At 45.5% G+C, this 25471-nt stretch overlaps 1 protein-coding gene across 3 annotated transcripts in view; it reads left to right on the top strand.

Moving 5' to 3' along the window:
* Nucleotides 1-312: 312 nt before the first annotated feature.
* The window catches only part of LOC148477620 (beta-1,4-galactosyltransferase 3-like), a 60890-nt gene continuing 35731 nt past the window's right edge, over nucleotides 313-25471 (top strand). Inside the window, exons 1-2 of one of the 3 annotated variants that reach the window (XM_088456451.1) lie at nucleotides 313-369; nucleotides 16328-16748. In XM_088456451.1, the coding sequence (XP_088312577.1) occupies nucleotides 16472-16748 (277 nt within the window). In that variant the 5' untranslated portion in view covers nucleotides 313-369; nucleotides 16328-16471. The other 2 variants (XM_088456449.1, XM_088456450.1) reach the window with 2 other exon arrangements.

The raw sequence follows: 25471 nt of genomic DNA on the forward strand, positions 1-25471 counted from the left end.
ACCGAACACCCCTAGAGCCGGCCCTGGTGGTGGTGGATCTACCATATTATAACCCCAAGAGATATGTGGTTATCCATCTTCATCATCGGGCAGAAGCTTGGCTGGAAGAAAATCTTGTGTTTACTAATAGGACATACAACATATGTGAAACCTGTAATTTGAGTGGGATCCACAAAACATTGTCTGCTGTTTACTCATCAACAATGGCAGAAGCAGCGACAGGTTGCAGTCACACTGGTCTAACAACTGTGAGTGGCTGGAGGCTGCTGTATGTAAGTGGCTTGTGCCCGGTCACCATGGTTCTATGCTAGAACAAACGCTGCATTGCATGACAGAAAAAGAGACTCTCCTGTTTCCTGCGGATCAGAGGTAAGTAACATTTCCAGGAAAGGGGATAAAATCTGCAGACTGTCTCAACATAAAAATATCATGTTTGCCCTTGCAAAAGTTCCATTCCACCATACTGTGCATGCTTGCAATTTGTTCCACCTACAACAAGCACTCTTGTGTTTCGGTTGTATAACAGCTCCCTGTCTGTCAGTGTGATGGTTACTGGAAACTTGGCTCTTTTTATTTGCTGCAAAAATCCCTCTCCTTTCTTAAAGAGGCACCTCACTTTGGGGATCAGAGGGGAAATGAGATTCCATTTGGAAGAGTGATATTATTATAGTGAAAACATGCGCCCCCCCAGTATGAAAAACAGCCTACTCCCACACAGTATGCCACAGAGCCCCCATATTAATACTATGCCCAAGTGCCCATCCCAGAATGCCACATATTGTACCCCAGTATGTGACATAGAGCCCCCCATATTATTTATGTCCCAGTCCCTCCCCTGCATGCCACACATTGCTCCCCCAGTATGCCACAAAGAGCCCCCCATTTTTTATATTATGTTCCAGTGTCCCCTCAGTGTGTCCTAGTGTGCCCCCCCTTACGTCACAGTATGCCACACAAAGAGTCCCCCATATTAATAGTATGTGTCAGTGAGTCAGCATCCCCACCCCAATATGCCAAAGAGAGCCCCGGACTGAGTACTTTATGTGGTGGTCTCCTGCTGATTTCCCAGCATCCTATTACGGTCTACTGGTGCTGTTGTATTGGCAAATGCAGGGGGGTTCCGGTTGCCTGGAAACCCCTCTCCACGGCACACACCATTACCACAACAGAATTTTACTAGTGCTGCATGTTCTTCTAAGTATCACAAATTAAATAATTAGCACCACCTGTGAATCTTTTAACATGTATCAGTAATATATACACCTGTGCACCAACTAGGAGATCTGGAAAACATGCACTGATAGGGATACACTACTATAGACCATCGTTCAAGCACAGGTACCACTGGGCGCCTGTTCTCTGTAATTGGTGGGTCAGACCAACCCTGGGTTGGGGCCCTGGTCACCCCGCCATTAACCCGGCCCTGTGCGCAGTGACCACACTCTGTAGCATCCTGCGTTGCACTGTCTCGGTAGACCTTGTTGCACTACAATCCCATTTGTGATTTTACAGACCCTCCAGCAAGACCCCTTCCACCAGGTACAAAATACTCTAGGCCTGATTCAGAGCTGGACGCTATTTGCGGACGGTTGTTCCAAAAAAGGGGCCGGCTATTTAAATTGAGCACTCGCTCTTTGCAGTTTGTTGACGCCTCTATGTCTGAGCGAGCGAACGAAAAATGCGCTCGCTATTTTGTAAAGACGCCCCTTTGCTGTTCGCATCACACGTCATCTCCGGTATTTATTAGATTAATCGGGTACATCGAAAGACATCTGAACTGCTCGCAGTGCTTGTGGTAGGTTTTTCTTACCGCTATCACTGCGAGCAGTTCAGGCTAAAAGACAACCAAGTGACTTGGTCGATGACGCTCCTTTACTAATTATGCACTCCCATTAAACGCCCTTTTGACCGTTAGGCACGCCTGCGTTCAGGTCTCCACTCCCCCATTTTCCAGCACCTTCCCGTTACCACCCACAAACGGTACATTCTGTCAATCAAATTAGCAGCCCCACACTGTTTTGCGAGCGCACGATTTCCGACCGCAATGACTGGTTTGCGCATGCGCATTACGACCCATACGCATGCGCAGTTGTGCGAACATCGCTCAGAGCGAACGAGCGGCCGCTTACGAGTGGCTCTGAATCAGGCTCACTGTTCCTGGACTTCCCACTTTATTTATGATTGCAGCCACCTGTGTTAAGGTGCCCTTACATCTGCGATGGATCGCCGCAATGCAGGGATGCGATCGGAAATTTCTGATCGCCATCGGAAATTTCCGATCGATGTTCTGCGATCCGTCGCCGGATCGCAGACATTTGACATGTTAAATGTCCGTGATTTGACAATTGCGATCATTTTTTGATCGCGATCGTCAAATCGACAAAATCCAACATGTTGGATTTCTGCGATCCTGCGATGCCGAGTTGCAGCATCGCGGCAATCCATCGCAGATGTATGGGGCCCATCAGACTCGCCCGGCAAACATAATATATGCCCATTGGGCTGCGTACTAAAATCCGCCAATCCGGGCTGTGAGGAGAGGGAGATGATGTGCCGTTGCCAGTGTATCCATACCGTTGAAACGGCAAGCCACCCCCTTGTGGCTAATTGAATAGCATTTTATACATATTGGTAGGTGGAAGGGTCACATTGAAGGGTCTAAAGGTGCCCACACACATACCGATCTGCACACGATGTGTGCGATTTCCCCTGAACTCTCCCCCGGCAGCTCCTACACACGATTTGGAGTAAAAAGCATAAGATCTATCGTGCTTCTTAACTTTGTCAGATCTGCCCTACTGCACGGCAGATCTGACGATGCGATGTGCGACCAGCGGGGACGCGCATCGCATCGTGATTGTGAGTTAGGACTCACGATTTGGCCATATTTTACACGATCTGTCGTCACGATTCGTCGGAATCGGCCAGATCGTGTAAAATATCGCTATGTGTGTGGGCACCTTAACTTTGCTTAACTTGGTTACAATGCCTTTTTCTTTTTCCACCTTAAAAATGTATCCTCAATAAATAATGGATAAATCCTAGAAAATAATAATAATAAAATCATAATGATGATGATTATCCGTTTAGTCGACATGGACTTTTGGACACTTTATGGATCAGTGAACGCCAGTGAACGCTTCTCTTTCTCTGACCGCTTCCTTCAGGTCATTTATGGGCATGTTCGTGTCAGCCTTTATTGTGTCCAGCTAACGAGTTCTTTGGCGTCCTCTTCTTCTGGACCCGCTGACGAATCCAAGCATTAGCGCTGTTTCTAGGGAATTAGCCCGCATGACATGTCCAAAATACGAGAGTCGTTGTTTGGTGATCTTGCCTTCTAATGATATTTTTGGTTTGACCCGCTCTAGGATTGCCTTGTTCGTATTCATTGCTGTCCATGGTATGCGCAGCATTCGCCTCCAGCACCACAATTCAAAAGCGTCGATTCTCTTGCGATCTGCCTTCTTGCGTGTCCAGGTTTCGCATGCATACATAAAGATTGGAAAAACAATTGCATTGACCAACCGTGCTTTTCTTGCGCTGCTGATATCGTTGCTCTTCCATATCTTCGGCATTCCTAACATAGCACTGCGGCCAAGTGCAATTCGTCGCTTTATTTCAGTAGATGATTCTCCACTGCGATCAATCTTAGAACCCAGAAAGAGGAAGTCCCGTACCGATTCGACTTCCTCATTATCGATTGCAATATGGACTGCATAGTCACTTGCCATAGTCATTATCTTTGTCTTCTTGATGTTGAGGTACAGTCCCATGCTCTCGCATATCATAATGATAATAATATTAATAATAATATCATAATGATAATATAATAATATCATGATGATAATATAATTGAATAATAATATTAATAATAATATCACAATGAAAATATAATAATATCATAATGATAATAATAAAAACTTAATGATAATATAATAATAATAACAATATCATAATAATAATAATAATAATAATAATAGCATTTAAATCTATGGAGCTGTACTGTGAACTTGAGCAAGTTAGAATATAGGGAGAAAAATTATCAACGTTGAGAACCTGGGAGAGTTGCTGGACATAAAGGGCTACTACATAGTACATTACAAAAATCACTAATTCATGTACAGCGGCAATACTGTCGCTTCACTGAGCTATATATAGTTCCAGGTGACGTCATGGAGGGGCGTGGCCCGGTCCCGGGCGCCGCCTTTCTCACAATAACGTCACATTTCAGCCTCGGCCCCTGGGGCAGCGGGGCCGCGCACGTCGCTGGTGGCGGGAGCGCGCTGTGTAACAGGTGAGCGAGGTGACTGTAGCTACCCGCATCAGTTAGTGTGAATGCAGCCCGAGAGCAGAGCGAGCAGGTACCCGATTCCCTGACCCCTTACCCGGGACCTGAGGTTCCCCACTCCGCCCCAGTGACCCCTCCACTGTCTCATACACTGAGTATATCTAGCATGCCTGCATGTGACCTATATACCATATGCAGCGTCCCCTAATGATACCATATACAGCTGAAGTCAGTCCTGTCATTCACACTGTACTGTAGTGGTTACCCCAGGGTCTCATTAGCCCCCCATATCGTCATTGATGTCATATGTTTCCTGCTTACGACTTTCACAACTTTTTATGTTTGTTTTTGCTTTCTTTCTTGTATATGTTACTTTGTGTCCTGCCCTGCGATGCTTTTACTGGTATGCCCAGCTATATTGTTGCAGCAGGTGTGGTGAATTTGCGCCATGCATAGCGTGAGGCGTGCGCCCACGAGCGGATATGCGCACTGCGTACGTGACCACACCTCTGTAGAAATGCATGGTGCGAGCCGTAGCGTTTGCAGGTGTGGGGAATTGCATGGCGCGATGTGTGCGCACGGGTTGTGGCGCGATCAGCCACAATGTAACTGGGCGCATCTGTGCCTTCATCTGTAAACGTTGTGACTTGTGTGTTAACACGTGCGCATAAATTTATTACCATGTGTCTGTGTAGCACCAGCATGCTTTGTAGCGCTGTACAGTTGGTAATCAAATGAAATGTTATATCACTACAGTTATTTGTGTGGAGGTAGCGGAATTATGGCCCTTGCAAGCGGGTCGATGTTTGCCTCCCTGCGCATGCGTGAGCCCCAGCGAGCGACTGAAGTTCAGTTGCTCCGGGGCTCGCTATAAGCGGGGCGGCTGTCAATATTGATTGACAGCTCGCCCCGTTTTGTAGGCGGGTGGGGGGGGTGGTTGAGCAAACGCTCTATTTGAGCAGGAAGGCCACTCGGGCTTGCGAGAGCTGAGACCCTACCACGGGGTCTCCTCGCAAGCCCGATAGTCACGATAATTGCGACCATCTCCAGGCTGCTCGCAAAAGCTGTGGGTGGTCATGCACAGTTTAGTGAGCGGCCTGAAGGAAAAAAAAATCCCCGCCCTGATTCAGAGCGAGCACTCGCCAGCAGCGAGCGGCTCTGAATCAGGCCCTAAATCCTTTGAGAACAAGCTGTGTAGGATGCGTATAATGCTTTTAGTTATGGCGAAACAAAAAGGTACCATTTTGCATTGCCTCAGTAAGAAAAAACCTAAATAGCTGTTCTGTATAGACAAAACCGTACACAAACTGAGAAAAAATGTGTGACGGAAACTAGAGTCTACAATGCAGCATATGCAATATTAAAGCTTCTATTTCTGCAAAAATTGGACATTTGTTGATGTACACATTATCATATGTCAGTATTTAATTTCCAGTCAGACCTTTGTTAGGCGCTGTATCCAGGAGGGACGAATACTTCTATATTCTGTATATTGCTGAATAATGCTACCTCATGTGCAGGACTAGTAAATGTGGATTTGAATTTCTCCTCCCTATAGGACTACTAATAGTGTCTTTTACTATGCTTAGTGTCCTACACTGTAGTGCCATCCTGTACAGTCGTCGCTGTTTAATTATAATGAAAAAGAGACTAAGGCCCGTATTCAATTAGAAGCGAAAAGTCAGAATCCTCAATCCAAAACACGTGATGGCGGAAAGTCCAGCATGCAAAACTTTATCGTGGGTGCAAAACTATTTGAATACGGGCCTAAAGATTAGAAGATTAGAGGAGCTAATTTCATATAAAATTAAAATTTGGCAGAGCTGCACCTGTCATCACTCCTAGTGTGACTTGCTAGGGGCGGGTGTGCTATGACTAATTAGAGGCTTGGTTATGGTCCGTGGTTAGGGTTGTTTGGGTATTAGTAGTGTTCACTCTAGGTCTGGCAATGGACCTAGAGAAAGGGCACTTCTGCTCGAAAAGGAGGAGTGGCCAGGAAAAAGGGGTGTGTCTTTATGAGGCTTACCCTTTTTGTCACTCTTGCGGGCGTGCCCGGCACTTACCCCAAGCGCTGCGGTCACTGCGAATGGATGCCGGGCTCATGTGCACCATTCACCTGCTGTGACCGCTCCACCATCATTTTCCCCAATAAGGCATGGTGCGGTGCTCCGCTGAAACAGCCTAGCGACCCTCAGGACCCCAAACAGTGCATGTTTTCCAGGTCTTTTCACAGAATCGCCAGTAAAATAATTAGCTCCAACAGTGGAACTTTTACATGTGTAATGAATACACCTGTGCACCTGCTGGGTGACCTGGGAAACGTGACCTGTGTGAGGGCCTGAGGCCTGAGTTTGAGAACCATTGGTGTAGAGTTTTTGGGATCGGAGTGGGTATTCGGGTTAGAGTAGGGGGGTAAGGTTGATAGGGGATTAGGGTGTTTGGGTTAGAGGATAGTGTGATGGTATTAGGTTAGGGTAGGTGGACAGATACTCACGGCCAGGTCACCGAGATCCAGCTGGGGAGAGTGTCCCTGATGAAGTGCAGGAGCTATATATAGGGTGTCTAATAAGTAGTGTACAGGATATGGAGAAGGGCCAAAGCGCAGTTTCCAAAAATGTAGTTTCATAGTAGTAGAGCTTTCAGGGTGACTGTAATTCTCCTTGTTTCCTCCTGTTTAACTCTTATAGCTGTAATGTATTTATAATTATAAAATAAAAACACAGCAGCCTATTACTGGTTGCAGCCTATACACTAATTAATAGTGTTACATACATCTTTGCTTGAATGATTGCATCCCACCCCCAATACCCCCCTCCCACTACCACACTACCAATAAAAACTCCACAGCAACCCAACAAATGAATGAAAAGCCATGCATTTAAAAGAGACTGGAGTTTGCAGATTGTTATTAATGTATGGTTACCATTGATGGCAAAATAGTAAGTGGCCATCGATAGTAACCAACTATGTGATGGATGACCATCGACGGTTTCACCAACTGATGGTCATCCCTGTTCTTTGACTGATTGGTCCTTTGGCCAATCAGATCCGTGGGCGGGGTTTCATGGGTGTTGGGTGGCGGAGCTATGCTCTGTGTCCCGGTACCTTGTAAAAAAAACTCAGTTATGCTGTTCCATTGAGGGAAACCATCTGGTTCTCCACAATCGAATGTAAAACCATTTTACATTGGCCATAAACCATTGATGATTATGAATCATCGATGGCCATCCCTATATTAATGCCAATTTACTTAAAATAATATCCAGTGCTCCAATAACGTGCCTGGCGCATTAGTATTCTACCTGTTAACTGAGCAGAAGGATCAAACACAGCACAGCCCCTCAATGCCAGTCTGTAAATAGAGCTAGTAATATTTCCTTTGAATAAGAAAAAACACAGTAGCCTATTACCTGCAGCCTATAAACTGTTATGACTACATTCCATACAGACAGTGGGCGTGATGCAGGCTCTTTACCTGTCCTGCAGTCAGTTAACTGAGTGCTTGGAGGGTGTGTTGTAATGATGTGGACCACCCCTTTGCACACGCAAAAAAAGTTGAACAAAAACTTTAGTAAAAACGTGGATAATTGATTATATAATTTTTCGACTGTAAGAACAAAAGTTTTCTCTGTAAGATATATACTGTATACACCCTTTTCCTCTTTTTATTTTTTTTTTGCCTTGGCCTCTGTGTACATTATATTTTTTACCTGTTACCTGCTCCATGATGCTGCAAATACAATGTGTTTTTTTTTTTTTTTTTTATTATTTTATTTTGTATAGGTCTTTGTAGCTTTGTCTAGTTACTCAACTTAGTTTTAAATCTAATATCTAAAAAAATAAATAAAAAATGTTTGAATATAATTTCATCACAAGAGCGCCCCACAAAGTGTTTTTTCTTCTTCGGTATGTCCATATTAACTCTAGGGAGTACCAGCAACCGTGATGTTAGCCATTTAATTTAGGAAGATTAAGTTAACTGTTTTGAATCGCCGTTTAATAATTTACTGATGTTGTGACATACTGCAAAGCTCTGTCAGGGCTATTTAACTGTTATCTGGAGTGTCAGATTACATTATTTAATGAAAGTTTGGCTCATATGCACTGACAGCAATCCGAAGCCCCCCCCCCCCCCCCATCCTGTGCTGTGTCCTGGGCTGGCCGTGCAGTTCATCAGCTTTAGGCAATCACTCCCTGAGCTGCGTTCTGGACAGGCTGGGTGGTTCCTCATCTTCAGACAAGCAACCCCTGAGCATAGGTTTGCTCTGGCTGGGCAGCTTCTCAGCTTCCGAAAAGAACCCCCAGCTTCAGACAGGCACCCTCTGAGCGGTGTTGCAGGCTGGCCGGGCGGTCCTCCGCTTCAGGCAAGCACCCCCTCAGCGCTGTTCTGAGCTGGTCAGATAGTCCTCTGCTTCAGATAAACTCCCTCTAAAGCGGCTCGTACACTGTGCTATTTTTTATTTTATTTTTTGCACGATATGGCCGATTTAGAACAATCTTATCGACCAATTGTGTACATCCGACATATCGTGTGCGGTATTTGTACGATGACAGTGCGTGTCCCCGCCGTGGTAATTCTGCTTCGTAGATCTTATGGAAAAGCGAAAAAAGGGATTTGCCCTCCAGCACACTTTAGCAGAATCAACAAAAAATACTTAAATCCTACATAATGATAGAGATTCAGAGGTATTTGTTACATACATTTGCAAATATATGAATAAGCGCCAGGCCAGCGTCAAGGCTCCTCTGTACTGGCATCCCTAACATTAAGGGGTTCACGTCCGAGAAGCAGGGTACCCCAAAAAATTCCAGCCAAGGACAAAAGGGGGAAAAAAAGGTGATAGTGAAGTGTAAAGGATAGATGTGTAAGTATAAATCAATAAGTGTTAATGAAATGTGAAAGAATTAAAATGACATAAATAATATACAAACAATTAGAGAAGTGATAAAAAATATCTATGTAAATTAAGTGGTGATGCCCTGAAAAAGGTCCAGTCAGAGCAACCCTGGGGGCCCCACTCCCAAACGCTCACCCCAAAATAATTATTGCTACATAATAGTAGCACCCACTCTGGGTCATATAATTACAAATTGGTGTACTGCATGATAACAGCACATGTATAAGCTGAGAGCTAACTTACCTTGGAGGTACCCCAAAAAACCTCCACATGGCACTATAAGGACCAGCACCTCCTCCCAATGCTGACTCCTTTCATGCCTCCAAACTGCAAACAAAAAGTGTGGTGGCCGCTCAAATCAGCTTAATGGTTTAGCACAGGTGCTTGTAAAGGGCGGGGTTTATGGAAAAGCTGTAAGTTTTCGACCTATCGTGTACGATGTGATACACATCGTATACTGTTTTGCTGGCGTAGGATCCGATGTACGAGGTGTTGCAAAATCCCTGGCCACTTCCCTCCTCCATTTTGGGATTGAGAGCCACGTGTGCTCGTCTCATCGTGGGAGCGGAGGCCTTCACTGCAGACCACTTCGGCACGGGACTGGTGAAGAGAGTAGTATCACCGTGCGGAAGCAGTGTCCTATCGGGAGCCGACATCAGCGTGGGACATGTATGCAGACCATACAGGAGCTGTGAATGTGCTCTGTCCACATATGGACAGCGCAGATGTGGGCACACTGTAGAACTAATGGTGGAGGCACACCCTGGGGCTGGGGATTGGTGGAGGCACACCCTGGGGCTGGGATTGGTGGAGGCACACCCTGGGGCTGGGGATTGGTGGAGGCACACCCTGGGGCTGGGGATTGGTGGAGGCACACCCTGGGGCTGGGGATTGGTGGAGGCACACCCTGGGGCTGGGGATTGGTGGAGGCACACCCTGGGGATCGGGGCAGGCACACCCTGGGCCTGAGGATCACATGCAACAGGTCCTGGAGGAGGCTCCAGTATAGTGGTAGCATTAGATTAGGGCTCCTCCTAGAGACACATTCTAATTGGAGTAGCAGCTCCTTCAGGCCGAGGTCACACTCAGGGCCGGTGCAATGTGCTGAGCTGGCTCTGTGCCGCAGAGAGTTGCCGCTGCTGCCTACTCCATTTGCCAGACGCCCGCTGAGATTTTGTTACCAGCGGGCGCCCGGTAGCTCCTTCCCTACATCGGCAGCCAGAGGCTGTAGCTCACTCCTGAGCTGCGGCTCCCGCAGTGGTTGAAGATAGAGACGTCATAAGGGGCACTACTACTGTGGGCACTGCATAAGGGGAACTACTGATGTGGGCCTTGTTTATAAGGGGCACTACTGTGCGTTGACATGAATTAGGGACACTATGTGGTGTAATGTGAATAAAATTGTGTAACTGTGTGGCGTAATTTGAATTGGGGATACTATTGTGAGACCACGCCCCTTTTTACGCCGTAGCCACGGGCTGTTCCTTTATAGAAAAATAGGGACGGTGCAAGGGGGCGCCAATCACCCTAGCACCGGCCCTGCTCAGACTGATACCAGCGCTGAGAGGTAAGCCAGTCCTTAGCCCAATATCTCCCAATTTTGTGACCAACTGCGGTTACAGCTGCAGCAGATGACAGAGGAAAAAAGGCCGGTTTCCTTTCTCTGTGTGCTCTAGAAGGCCAGAACCATTAAATGTGCCAAATATTAATGCAATGATCTGTCAGTGTGTACAGAGTAATAGATTAATTGGCCAATGTCTCTCAACAGATATATTTTTAGATGACAGATGATGGTTGTTCAGTGTGTATGAACCACCACCAGCTGCAGATATATCTTTCAGGTGTGTACCCGGCTTAAGATAGAGAGAGATGATAGTCTGTTTAGGGAGTCTGACGTGAGTGTGCGAATGGGGTGTAGGGGGGATAGCAGACCGCATGACACACAGGGCACAATTAGATTAAACGCGAAGTGAATAGCGCCGGGAATGAGCTCCCGGAGCTATTCAGTTCTGCGACAAGTTAGGTCGGGGAAGGCTCGTTCTCGCACCTTTAAATAGGGTGTTTAGGCGCGAAAACTGGCATTCTTCGACTAAACTTCCCAGCGCGATGCTGTTTTTCCAGCGCTAAGGGCAGAAAACAGCATCGCGCCTGGACTTTTGTCGAATTTCTGCTCGCATCGATGGATCGATGCGAGAAGAAATCCTAGTTGGGCTTAGCAGCTCATAGGAACCATTCGCAAAGTGAGTGAAAAGGGTCCGTGTTTAGAGGGATTAGAAAAACGCAGGCGTGTCGGACCATTTAAACGACGTTTCATAGGAATGCATAAAATATCCACTGCGATTTCCTTCACAGCCTGAGAGCCCTCTGCGGGTCAGCAGAGCTGCAGCGTTTGTGGCTGGTCAGACTTGACTTAAGCTGGGTACACACCGGAGCGATATCTGGCCGATATGTCGTTTCCGGACGAATCGGAACAACATATTGGCTGAATCGTTCAGTGTGTACGGCCAATCTGCACGCTCCCACGGTCGTTGGCGATATCTTCCAGGCCGGCTGTGCTGCAGACAATATCACATGCGGCGTCGTGCAAGATAATGACGGATGGAACGGCCGATGTGCATCATTGTTACCGATGTATACGTTGGTGCGTGACAGATGGATATGAGAAGGCAGCGGTGGACGCCGCTATGCTTGGCTGTGCTTTGGAAGGCATTAGCATATTTTAGCAACTGCGATCCGTGAGAGAATGTAGCTGCGATTGAATTAGCATAAATCAGGCCCTTTAACTGCAGACTCACAATTCCTATTTATATTCCTAATCTGATGTATCTGGGCTTTTCTCATGGTATGCTTCAAAGTGACATAACCTTGTCTGTATTCTCTGTGCTGTACATTAAGTTATGTACACATCACTTCCTATAAAGGAATATTCTTTTCCATTGTTGAATAGAATTCTAATTTAGGTCAAAGCTCTATGATCAAAGCCTTCACTTCTTTGTATTTTTATTGTAATGAGGCCTTCCAAATGTCTTAGCATATTTGGACTTTCACAAATCTTGGTAACTTGATAAAAGTAAACTTATTCAAAACAAATGGATCTATTGTCTGGGCAAACAAGTTCTGATTAACATAAAATGCCTATTCTGACTGGAGTTGTTAATTTTAATACCAGCTAGTCTATGCAAAGACTATCTGTTTCCCAAAGATACACAATGACTCTGTCTTTATTATTATCGTTTATATTTCGCCACAAATGTTCCACAGCGCCTTTACAAAGTACATAAACAGGTTGATTTACAGCGACTTACAGTACAGTACAATACAATACAGGACATGGATAATATACATTGCTACATTCGGGACCATAACACCCGGATAAGCTATTATACAAAGCAAGCAAGTGTTAGGTGCCCTGGTAGAGCGTAAAGCTGCATACACACACAACGATTTTGTTACCAACGATTTTATGAACTATTTTCTGTCAGATTATCTGTCAGATTTTTTAAAGTGTTATTGGTGCATACACACGGTCAGATTTTTCCTACAGATATGAACGATAACGATTTAAAAATCGTTCAGTCGTTCATATCTGAAGGAAAATCTGACATATCTGACATGCCTGAACGATGGACGATCTACAGTGCGCGTTCCCGTTTGTCAGATAACGATATCTGACATCTGATGTGTTTGCAGTCAGACTTGGACGATTCCATTCATTTTAATGCAGTCAAAAATCGTTCAATCGTTCAAATCTTTGGTCAAATCGTTCATCTGACAAGTCTGACAAATCTGACCGTGTGTATGCTCCATAATGAACGATTTTTTTTTAACTACAAACGATTTTTGCATATTAACTTAATGAAAATCGTCGAGTTGACAAGTCTGACTGGACTACAAACATGAACGCGCATGAACGATAACCGTTCATCGTTTGACTCAGAAAGTGAACAATTTTTTCAAACTATTATCGTTAAACGATATTCGTTCAAAAAATCGTTGTGTGTGTATGCAGCTTTAGAAGTAGATGAAGGTAGAGTAAGGAAAAGCACAAGAGGGTGGAGGGCCCTGCTCATAGGAGCTTACGTTCTAAAGGGGATGGACAGACAAACAGGTGTGACACAGATGGGGTGGGCAGGGAGGAAGGAGTATGTAGCAGCATGTTAAGATGAGAGCTGGAAGGCTTTGACGAAATAGTGGGTCTTGAGAACCCGTTTGAAGGATTGAAGAGAGGTGGAGAGTCTGATGGGAAGCGGAAGAGCGTTCCAAAGGTGGGGAGCAGCGCGGGCAAAATCTTGGAGGTGGGAGGAAGTAATCAGTTGGCATGAGAGGCGGCGTGCATTTGTTGAACGAAGAGGGCGGACAAGAGAGTGAAGGGAGATGAGATCAGAGATGTAACTGGGAGAGGAATGGCTGAGGGCTTTGTAAGTGAGTGTGAGAACCTTTAAATTGGGTTCTAAAAGGGAAAGGGAGCCAGTGGAGGGCTTGTAGGAGAGGGGAGGCAGATGCAGAGCGTTTTGACAGGAAGATGAGCCGAGCAGCAGCATTGAGGACAGACTATAGAGGAGAGAAGGAAATTGGGGAGGCCAGATAGGAGGAGGTTACAGTAGTCCAATCTGGAGATGACCAATGAGTGTATGAGGGTTTTAGTGGCATCCTAGGTGAGAAAGGGTCTAATTTTGGAAATATTTTTAAGATGAAAACGACAGGACTGCGAAAGATTCTGGATGTTTGGTTTGAACGAGAGGGAGGAGTCCAGGATAACTCCAAGACAGCGCACTTTGGGACTAGAGGAGATAGTTGTGCCGTCAATTGATAAAGAAATGGTGGGAAGTGTGATTATGTAGGGGGGTGGGAAGATGATTAGCTCAGTCTTCGACATATTAAGTTTATGAAATCGCTGGGACATCTAGGAAGAGATGACAGAGAGACAGTTGGAGACACGAGTGAGGAGAGAGGTCAGGGGAGGAAAGGTAGATCTGAGTATCAGCAGCATAGAGATGATATTGGAGGTCAAAAGAGCTGAAGAGTTCACCTATTGAGGATGTATAGAGTGAGAAAAGGAGAGGTCCAAGAACAGAACCTTGGGGAACACCTACTATGAGAGGATGTGGGGGAGTAGAGGAGTCATAAGAGGAGACAGAGAAGGATCGGTCAGAGAGGTAGGAGGACAGCCAGGAGATGGCAGTGCCACGTAGACCAAGGGAGTTAAGGATTTGCAGCAGGAGAGGGTGGTCCACAGTGTCGAAAGCAGCAGAGAGGTCAAGGAGAATGAGTAGAGAGTAGTGGCCCTTGGATTTAGCAGCAAGAAGGTCATAGCTGACTTTTGTGAGGGCAGTTTCAGTGGAGTGGAGAGAACGGAAGCGAGACTGAAAAGGGTCAAGGAGGGAGTGGGAGGAAAGAAAGGTGGTAAGGCGGATGTAAACAACACGCTCAAGGAGCTTGGAGGCAAAAGGGAGGAGAGAGATGGGACGGTAGTTGGAGTGAGTGTTAGAATCAAGGGTAGGGGGTTTTTTTAGAATGGGGGAGACAAGGGAATGTTTGAAACAAAACAAATATATACATCTATATGCACACACATTCAAACTAGGGATGTGCAGGCTCGGTTCTACTCGGTTCCGTTCGGTTCTTTTTACCGGATCTTATTGGGTTTCAGCTGTCACGAGTTTTGGATAGCCAATAAGATTCGGTAAAAAGAACCGAACAGAACCGAGTAGAACCGAGCCTGCACATCCCTAATTCAAACTGGTTTACTTAATCTGTTTAACTTTTCTGCAATGGATGAACTTGCTTGGCTAATTTGTACAACTGTGGGTGTTGGGATCTAGCTTGTGACAAATCGATCTAAAAATGGTGAATAGGGATTTCTACTCTATCAGGGAGTCCTATCAGAGCCGTTACTAGACTTTTTGGTGCCATGGGCCAGAAAGAGCATTGGCGCCCCCCACAACCCCACTCCCCCATTTTTCAAATAGGGACATGAGACGTGCACCCAGAAAAGGGCTTGACAGATCTGATTTGTCCTGTACTATGATGAAGGGGTACCGATCTGTTGTACCACTGTTATCCAGGCGTCCTTACCAAATAGTGTGAATCCAATGGCTGCTGTGATATTACACAATAATTATACAGTATAACTCGCCAGCGGTGGGGAGATCCGTGTACATACCCTGCGTCGGCAGCTGAACTCACTGACACGAGGTGTGCTGGGTCGGAAATCAGTGGCTGTGTTCAGGGCTACCATCAGAAATTGTGGGGCAGATAGCTTCATGTGTTAAGCTGGGTACACATGAAACAATGTTTCTACCCAAACGATGCGACTGCCAACCCCCTCCCGCCGACAGGCCATCATATCAGCTTGTGGAGGTGGCTTCAACCAGGGAGGAGATGGGGGCGACCAGGAGATGCCAGGGCTAAAAAAAAAAAAAAGAAAGATACAAGTGAAAATGTTTATAAACCGAAAATTGACGGATCCGAGCGGTGCCCTGTGCCGTGGCACTGGTCACACCACCCTAGTTATGGCCTTGAGTCCTATATATGTAGAAATGGTTGTGAACGGTTTCAAACCATTTCCATGCACTCTTTACTACCTCTACACGTAGTGCGGGCTCAGCAGACAGTGGTGCACTGCAATCCCCAGCATGATTTGTGAACTTAACACGGTAAAAAAAAAAATATTTTATTTGTCGTTTATTTAATAACGTTTACAGGGTGATTACTGCATATAATACAGAAAGAGATTCTACCGTCTAGTTTTACTTTATTGATAAATAGGGTAAATTAATAAATCGTCAGCGTGTCACTGGAAAATGGGGCCAGCTGGCAGTTCTTTTGTACGGCTTGTTGCAGACAGCAATATGGTTCTTGTTGCTGATTTCTGGTGTAGTAGGGCTTATAGAATTATATAGTGCCCCCAGGTTTATCCTGTAAAGTTGACCGGACTGCGTTTCGCCACGCAAATTTGTGCTATGCCGTAAACTGGGCACGCAGTCCTTAAATATGAAATACTTTTATAATTCTGTGACTAATTTTGTAAACTTTTTTTTTTTTTTCATTTTGTCTTTTTCACATTATTATACTTTTTTTTTTATATACTCTTGTCTGTTGTGCGTCCTACATTCTGACTTTGTCTCTTTCACGTTTGCAGATTATGGCACGGGAAAACCTACGCTGCAGAGGCCCATAGCATAAATTCACCACCTCTGTCTGGATACGACGTCAGAATGCCCATGTCTGATCCTGGCATTGTTCCCAACACTGAAGCATTCCAAGTAGACCGGATCCTAAACGCATGAAGTTGCGTAATTTGTGCGAGATTGCGGTCTGCGCAATGTTCCTGGCACGGATAGAGAAGCAGTATTTTCTCATGTTTTTAGTGTTTTCTCAGTTGCTGTTTATATTTTTCCTCTATCGACGGGGAACCTACAATGGGTTCCAAGGCTTGTTTGGAACCAATCCCAAGTGGGACTACTCAAAGACCCATGATGTGTACACCAACCTGAGCTTGTTCACTCCAGATGCAGAGGCTGCACAGACTCAGTACTGCTCCATGAGCTCTCCCATACTTGGTATGTATGTGTTGCATATTGTACAAAGAGCGGGGAGGGGGGGGATTAGTTCTTTTACATCTGATGTCTGGAACAGAGATGATCTTGTAGGTTTTTTGGCTATTCAGACATCCCTGGTATAAAGTACGGGAAACGTTCTTTTAGCGAGACGTGCGCAATACACGTCAGTCTGGTCTCTCATACACTTTAGGGTAAGTTAATGGTGCTGCACTAATTGTATGACCGTAAATGTGGCGGAATCTCTATTTTGCCTGTATATAATGCATCTTTATATAAAGAGGTTTATTCAAATTTGCTTCAAAATTACATTTTTAAACCAAAATCTAATATTCATATGGGTAGTGTTATCAATGCTAAATTTCTCTCCAGCCCACTGTTATATGCAAAATACAATTCGTATTAAAGTGGGTCGAGTTTATTTCCATGTACTTAGATTATTATTTCCATGTGTTGGGGTTTTCCCAGTACAGTCCGTTTTTGCACTTTTTAACAAGACCCCTGATATTGTTAAGGGCAGTGTGATATTTCCTTAATCTTGAAATTGGGTTTGTGCCTAAAATTCCCTGTTGAAAACTCTTTTGCACTGTTGCTGCTCTTCAATAGTTTGTGAATAATCTGATCTTTTTCTGTAGTCATGGAAATAATCTGGACCCTTCACATGATAGTGTTATAAACATAGAAATAATATTACCATTACTACAGTTTCATCTGTTCTAACAACGTCCTCTAATTGTTTTCCATGGCTACAGCTTTTTCTAAAATAGGTCAGTTATTCCCAACCTGTCAAGTGGCAGCAATAGTGCTCTTCCTAGTTTCTGTTATAAACACCCGTAGGAATCTCCAGGAGACCCTTGAGGTACTAGGCCAGGTTAATATGTTGGGTGTCCTCTGTGTAGAAGGCGGAGAGTAACAATATAGCCGGAATTTAAAGTGTCTGAGGATTCTAGGGCTAGCCCTGAGTGTTGACGGAGACCCAGACCAGAGGCGTGGAGTCTAACCTGTCGGCGGTTTTCGCCAGGGACCCCCGCAAGGAAGTATGGACTTTGAGGGGTCTGGGCAGGTCATGGCCCCCACTGGCTGTGTCACTCAGTTACTAGTACAGAGACAAGAAATGAGGCAGGCACAGGGTAGCGTGCAGAACACTAGCTGGAGTTGGAAAAACCAGCGGAGCGGGATACGAATCTAGATGTAGGAGGCCAGCTACTCAGGATTCTGAAAGTTTTTTTGGTTAATGCAACCTGCGCCCCACAGACCGCAGCTTAGTTCACTCTTAGGAGCACCACTCCTCCAAAATCGCATATAATAGACAAATAGAGTGATCCAAAGAAGCGCGATCCCCAGGGAAATGCTTAAAGGATGTCCACCTTGATAAAAATTCCACTTAAAATAAAAGAGAAGATGTGCAGTAGGTCATACTTCTGAATACTGGTATACTTTAAATGTTCTGGAGTCTGCCTTTTGAGACTCACCTCAACAAAATATAATGCCTTCACATAAAGGTATCTTTTTCTAGTTAGATTAACGTCCCAACTTGAACCCCTCAGAAAGAGCACTCACCTAGGATCAGGTGTAAGCGTTCCCATAAAGGTTTCTTTGTATATGTAACCAGTAGCTCTCATGTATGCCAGGTTGAAAAAAGGAGTTATCCACCAGAAGCCACAGACAATGGGATTTAATAGTAAAAAATGGAGAAGACAACTCCAAAAACAAAAATTAAAACATTTAAAACAAACTTCCCTCTTCCAAAATAATGGAAAGAGGTAGCAAAAGAATGCAGTATAATGACACTTTACATAAACACCAACGCGTTTCTCACCATGGGTCCTTCCTCAGGGTGTAGTTAATGTGAAAACCTAAAGGGTATATATACCCTAACCTAGATCACATGACATAAATGTATACCAGTTCTATTCAAATTACGGAGATCCATTCCACTCTCTCCTTTCAATGGAGGAAAGACTGTGTATATTATAATCAATATCCTATTGGTCCTAGCACACCAATCTATTATTAAAATTCCATAATTGTAAAATACAATCTAAACATCCAAATTGGTTTGTATTTAATATTAAAAATGTGTCCAGTCCGTTTTTATTAGTGAATCCAGTTCATGTTTTGTGACTCCTTGATCGTCTGAACATTCAGACGATCAAGGAGTCACAAAACATGAACTGGATTCACTAATAAAAACGGACTGGACACATTTTTAATATTAAATACAAACCAATTTGGATGTTTATATTGTATTTTACAATTATGGAATTTTAATAATAGATTGGTGTGCTAGGACCAATAGGATATTGATTATAATATACACAGTCTTTCCTCCATTGAAAGGAGAGAGTGGAATGGATCTCCGTAATTTGAATAGAACTGGTATACATTTATGTCATGTGATCTAGGTTAGGGTATATATACCCTTTAGGTTTTCACATTAACTACACCCTGAGGAAGGACCCATGGTGAGAAACGCGTTGGTGTTTATGTAAAGTGTCATTATACTGCATTCTTTTGCTACCTCTTTCCATTATTTTGGAAGAGGGAAGTTTGTTTTAAATGTTTTAATTTTTATTTTTGGAGTTGTCTTCTCCATTTTTTACTATTAAATCCCATTGTCTGTGGCTTCTGGTGGATAACTCCTTTTTTCAACCTGGCATACATGATAGCTACTGGTTACATATACAAAGAAACCTTTATGGGAACGCTTACACCTGATCCTAGGTGAGTGCTCTTTCTGAGGGGTTCAAGTTGGGACGTTAATCTAACTAGAAAAAGATACCTTTATGTGAAGGCATTATATTTTGTTGAGGTGAGTCTCATAAGGCAGACTCCAGAACATTTAAAGTATACCAGTATTCAGAAGTATGACCTACTGCACATCTTCTCTTTTATTTTAAGTGGAATTTTTATCAAGGTGGACATCCTTTAAGCATTTCCCTGGGGATCGCACTTCTTTGGATCACTCTATTTGTCTATTATATACTCAGGATTCTAGCTGGAAGATGGCAGAACAGCAATGCAGGATATGAATCTGGGTGTAGCAGGCCAGGTACTCTGGATGCAGGTACTGGAACCAACAGAACTTGTGACGGGCAGAGGAACACAGACACCAGGAACAAAGGACCAGGGGTTTATGCAGCAAGCAAGAACTATAACCGGCAGGGTCAGACGGGGCTGACTGCAAGATAAAGAGAACAGGAACCAATCAGGAGGCCAGCCCAGACAAGCCCAACTTGATGAACAATCCTGTGCAGCTGGAGTGCTGCACGTCTCTCCTGATTGGCCCACAACCCCCCGCAGTCGCCAGGCGCCCTGATCACCTAGCGACTGCATGGTGCCGCCGGCCGGAAGCACCGGGACAGGCCAGCCGTGGCGGCTCGTAACTGTTTCCAACAGATGATTTCAGGGAAAAGTAACTATAATGATTTTAATGGTGTAAAAAGATTTGAAGAGTTTCCCTTTAATGGCACAATTGCGATCCCCACATTCGGCTGTTTTCCTGCAATTGGCAGATTAAAGAAGCCCAGGGCTGCCACTTACACACAGACATTTTCATAAGAGCAGAGGGTCCCAGTTGTTTCCTTCATAGAAATGGTGGAAGTACAAAAAAATATCTGGAGATGCCCAGCTGGTATACTGCCATCGTGTATTAATCTATCTGCATAGCCCAGCGCTGCCACATGTTCTCCTGCAAACTCAGATTTTTTTTGTAGCGTTCGTTACCACATCCAATTATCACCCGTGTCAATATTCGTTATCTATGCAGATATGTTATAGCGGCATGGACAGTTAGTTTATTGGTGATTTTTGTTTAGTAAATGGCTGTTGGACTCTCTTTGGCAGCTCAGCCACAAGTAAATAAAGCAGATTGGAATAAATCTGATGAACCCGGACACGCTATAGCACATTGTGTAAGGGGTTACGACACTTTCTCCCTTCATCTGGGATATAAAATTCAGGCTGTCCGGATGAAAGGTCACTTCTGACGTTTCTCCTCTTCTCCGAGATGGAAGATGTTGAGGCCTGAAAGGTTAAAGTGAAGATGGAGTGGTCAGGAGAGACTCGTCCCTCTGCCCCTGTTGTAATTGAAAAGCTTAAAACGAGGAATTGGACAGGATACCAGTATATTTTGGCTGGGTTTTTGCACACAGATATGTCAAGTCTGTCAAAGGGCAGAGCTGTGTTCAGTAGTTGCTAAATGTGCTCTTAAAGTGGTAATCCGCCGGCGTTCTGCAGGTGACCATTGCAATGGACAAATTCTGGCCAATACATTTAGATTTTATTGTAGAGGAGGGTACTTTGCATATGTTATCTTGCATGGCAGGATAGCTCTTTATACAGAAAACGGAATGGGTATGAAATACCGCCGGCCGCATGTTAGTTAGAAGCAGCGGAAGCCCGACAGCGCTGGAAATCCCGATCGTGGATAGGTAAGTATGTACTAACCTAACCCCCCTAACCCTCCTTAGGGGTGCCTAACCCTAACTTCTCCCCCAAGTGCCTAACCCTAACCACCCCCTTCCCCGCTGCCTAAACCTAAGTCCCCCCCCGGGGGGGCCTAACCCTCCCTCCCCCTAGCCTAACCCTAACCCTCCCGGGGGGGTGCCTAACCCTAAGGGCCGGGAGCCCTAAACCTAACCCTCCCCCCCCCGCGGCTGTCCGCTCGCGGCGCCCGGCATCACTACGATCGGGATGCCGGTCTCCCGGCGTCGGGGAAATGCGGGCATCTACATCTAGACGCCCGGCATTTCACCCTTGCCGGGATATGACAGTCGGGAAGCCGGCTGCCGGTATTTAGGCAGTCGGCTTCCCGATTGCTTCCCCAGAAAACAAATGAAGTGTTGCTCGCTGCTTATTGCCTTATTTCGGTGGCATTCAATCTTAAGACCCTGATCTGTAAATAAGCTTCTTAAGTCAGGTTTTTTTTTTTTTTTGTTAAAGTGTAAATGACACAAAGCATTTCTGCTGTGAACTATAGATTCCTCTTGCTATATGCTTACCTCCCAACATATGAAAGCATGCCTCCTTTCCCCGGCCCGTAGGTGGAACAGTCCCTGAAAAACAGGGCCGTCTTGCCCAAAGCAGGATGGTTTTTGTATGCATACGTAAAATATTTCTGCCCACTTGGACAGTATACATCACTTGTGGCAGAGCTGGGGACTTACCATGTGCCTCGGCTCTCACTGCTGGCAGAGTGCAGGTGGAGCTAGCAAAGCAAGTGGGCTATTTACCTTTTTATATAGGGCAGCAGAGGACTGCTAGCCTCAGGGAAAGGAAGACACCGTTTTAAAAGAAGACAACTAGAACAGAACTGGGGGTGGAGCTTAGCCTTTCAGTAGGTGCTGGTCCCTGTGGGTTGGGCAATATACATCGGGCCAGCTGGCCCATCTGGTTGTCATTTGTACTATGTTAGACTAGTGCTAGGGATCCCAAGAAAGAGACTAAGGGGTAAATTAACTAAGATGGGAGTTCTATTAAGTGATGTTGCCCATCGCAACCAATCGGATTCTACTTCTCACTTATCTAGCATTTTCTAGAAGATAATACCTGGAATCTGATTGGTTGCTATGGGCAACATCACTTAATAGAACGCCCATCTTAGTTAATTGACCCCCTAAGGGGGAGATGTTTGAAGCACTGTTAAGAGTGTGGAGAAGTTGCCCACGGCAACTATCAGCTTCTATAATTTTCTATTGTACTTGGTAAATGTTATCTAGTAGCTGATTGGTTGCTATCAGCAACGTCTCTACTTGCTCACTTCTCCACTTTAGAAAAAAAAAAAAATAGGTTTGATACCCTTCCCCCGTGTGTCATACTATAGTCACCAAAGGCAGGGATTTTATAGTGCTGAGCCCAGTCATTATAATATGGCTGTTTAAAACCTGATTCACCCAGCATTGCTCTACGTCCCCAGAACAGCCATCCATTCCCATCGTAATCTAGTTGTGATTGGTCAAATCTTTAATAAGGCTGGCCGGGAATGTTATACCATTAGTGTCTGTGTGCGCTCCCTATTGGAGCGCCATAATATACTGTCCAGCCAGATTGACTTATAACTACATTTGACCGCCCACGTCCGGACATACTGGTAGCAATCTGAGCGTTGAAGCAGGCCACCAAGCAAACCGGATGCTACCCATCTTTACAATGATTTCACTCCTTATTTCATTTTGTGTTTAATTCCAATTATTAAAGAAGTTACAATGGGGATGTTTGTTGGGCGATCGGGAAGAAATGACCAAAGTTACAGCAGAAAGGTAGGGAGAGGGAGACTTGGGGCTGCGTACAGTTGTTACCCCAGATACCGCCAGGACTGCAGGCCCGTGCGCCTATTGTTTCCAAAAGAATTTACGCTGTGAGAAATAGGTCTTAGTGTTGGTAGAGAATCAGAGCCAAATATACTCTGGGACACCAGCGATTCCCACAGCTAATTACCTCGATTGTATCTGCGAGGAGTGTGAGGCAATTAGAATGAAGAAATGGGTTATATTCCATTCTCCGAGTCCGCAAAGAATAGATTCATTTAAATCTGATTTACATAAAGTAGGTCTGTATATGAGCTCCGTAGAGACTTGTCCTCGGTGTATGAATAACTCCCAGGCTGCCGTGCGGAAGGAACGTCTGCTTTCATTGCACTTATTCTGGCACAAGGAGAGGAGAACATCCTCCCATGCTACAAACCGTCGGAGTGAAACTTTTAATTGCAGAACTGGTTATTTACATGTATTAAACTGCAGCTAAACAATAGCTCTCTTTACTTTGCAGCCTTTTACACTACATAAATTTGCTACATTTAACAGTGGATACAAGTTTTTGTACTATAGGTGTCTGAACATTTTATTATTGGTAATATTTATTGGGTTTCCAGCCTGACTGTCTCATTTTTAAAACCGGCAGACGTGTGAAAATAAAATGTTCTTCAGAGTCCATAGGGATCCACAGGGATACCATGGGGGATAATGTGGTTGGAGTGATCCAGGCACCAAACAGTTAGTGTTCCCTCTAGCTCCGGCGGCAGGCAGGGCGCCGGAGCTAGAGAGGACAATCTTGTGCGCGTGCCCGAAAAGGGGGGCGTGGTTATGAAAATGGGGGCGTGTCTATAAGACGCGTCCCCTTTTCGTCATACTTGGGGGCGTGCCCGGCGCTTACGGACATGCCGGGCAGCCCCCAAGCGCTGCAGAAAGGGAGAATAAATGCCGGGCGCATGCACCCGGCGTCTATTCTCCGGCGGTGACCGGGTCACCGCATGTTTGTCCACCCGCGGGACACTGCGTCCCCCGGGTGAGAACGGCTCCCGCAGGCTGTTAGGGCAGGGCGCTTTTTGCCCTCCAGAAGGAGGGCAGGGCGCCGCGTCCCGCTAAAACAGCCTAGCGGGAACGCTAAACAGTTAAGCTTTCAGCTCCCAGATGCCCCAGGTCCTCCTCCACGTATATATCCCGCCCCTGGCCACAGGCATTTAGTTGTTCGTTTGGTGCGGCAGGATTCAGATGCACCTTTTTAACAGGGGGACCGCTCAGGCAATCCCAAGATTTAATTTTGTTTCTATATATCACAGAGTTAGCAGTACTGAGCGTAATATGACGCCTGCACTGCGACTTGGACTACCTTCCGCTGGGCCGCAACACCAGTAACGTCTCTGGTGATTTCGACGGATCATGGCAAAAGCTTGCTAGCAGCGACGCCGGGTACCGTAATGCAACCGGATGCACAGAGATGTCGGGTAAGGCGATTCCTCGCTTACGGGGGAATCACGCGTTGCAGTCCTTCCGGCGTTGGCGATGCACCGAAAGCTGCTGCAGTGAGGGCCGAGGGCCGTCTGCTTCCTCACTGGACCTTATTGTGTGACGCCGGGGATCAACAGTAGACGCTTCTGCTGCCATGAGGCCAGCGTACCCGGCCGTTTGACGCAGCTATGGGGAGGTAGGCTCTCCCCCGACCCATGCGCAGATCCATTAAAGGTTTTCCTGCACCTAGGTCGCTCCTCCTACCCTCCTCGTATATATGAGACGCTCACAGTCCACTATCTGTGCTCTTCTGAATCGGTTTGGTCTCGGGAGGTTTTGGGTCAGTCTCCCTGTATACCTCTCCCCTGGGTCAGGTATATAGTGCTGTATATCCTACCAAGATTTGAGTAGTTGATTCTTGGTCCATTGCAACTGCATTACATATGCATTGTATGTGACTTTTTTGCTAGCTGCGGTGCTGATACTTCCTTTTATTAGTGACAATTATAACACTCACTGTTTTTTTTTTTTTTTTCTCCACATCCCTCGGGTCTTTACCAAAAGAATGGTGGTGATGACTGCCTACCTCAGGCGTCAAGGAATCGGAATACTGCCATACCTGGACAACCTTCTGATATTGGCATAATCTTCGTCTGTTCTACAACACCATCTCCAACTGACCATTGCCTGCCTGCAGACACACGGCTGGATCATTAATTGGACAAAATATTCTTTTGTCTCCAATACAGCCGATGGGGGTACTTCTGGATTCTCAGACACAAAGGGTGATTGTGGCCCTATCATTGCGAGTACGCAAATTGCTACGGAATCAAAGGGTATCCATTCTTTCAGGGAGAAATGTCTTGGGGTCAATGGTATCCACCTTCGACATGGTGGTTCCACTCCAGGCCTCTGCAGCAATTGATTCTCTCCTGCTGGAACGAACAGTATCATCTAATACGGTCCCAGAGGATCCTTCTCTCTCCGGAGGTCGGTCCG

This window comes from Taudactylus pleione, unplaced genomic scaffold, assembly GCF_031769625.1.
Source record: "Taudactylus pleione unplaced genomic scaffold, aTauple2 ptg000705l, whole genome shotgun sequence".
Lineage (NCBI taxonomy): Eukaryota > Metazoa > Chordata > Amphibia > Anura > Myobatrachidae > Taudactylus > Taudactylus pleione.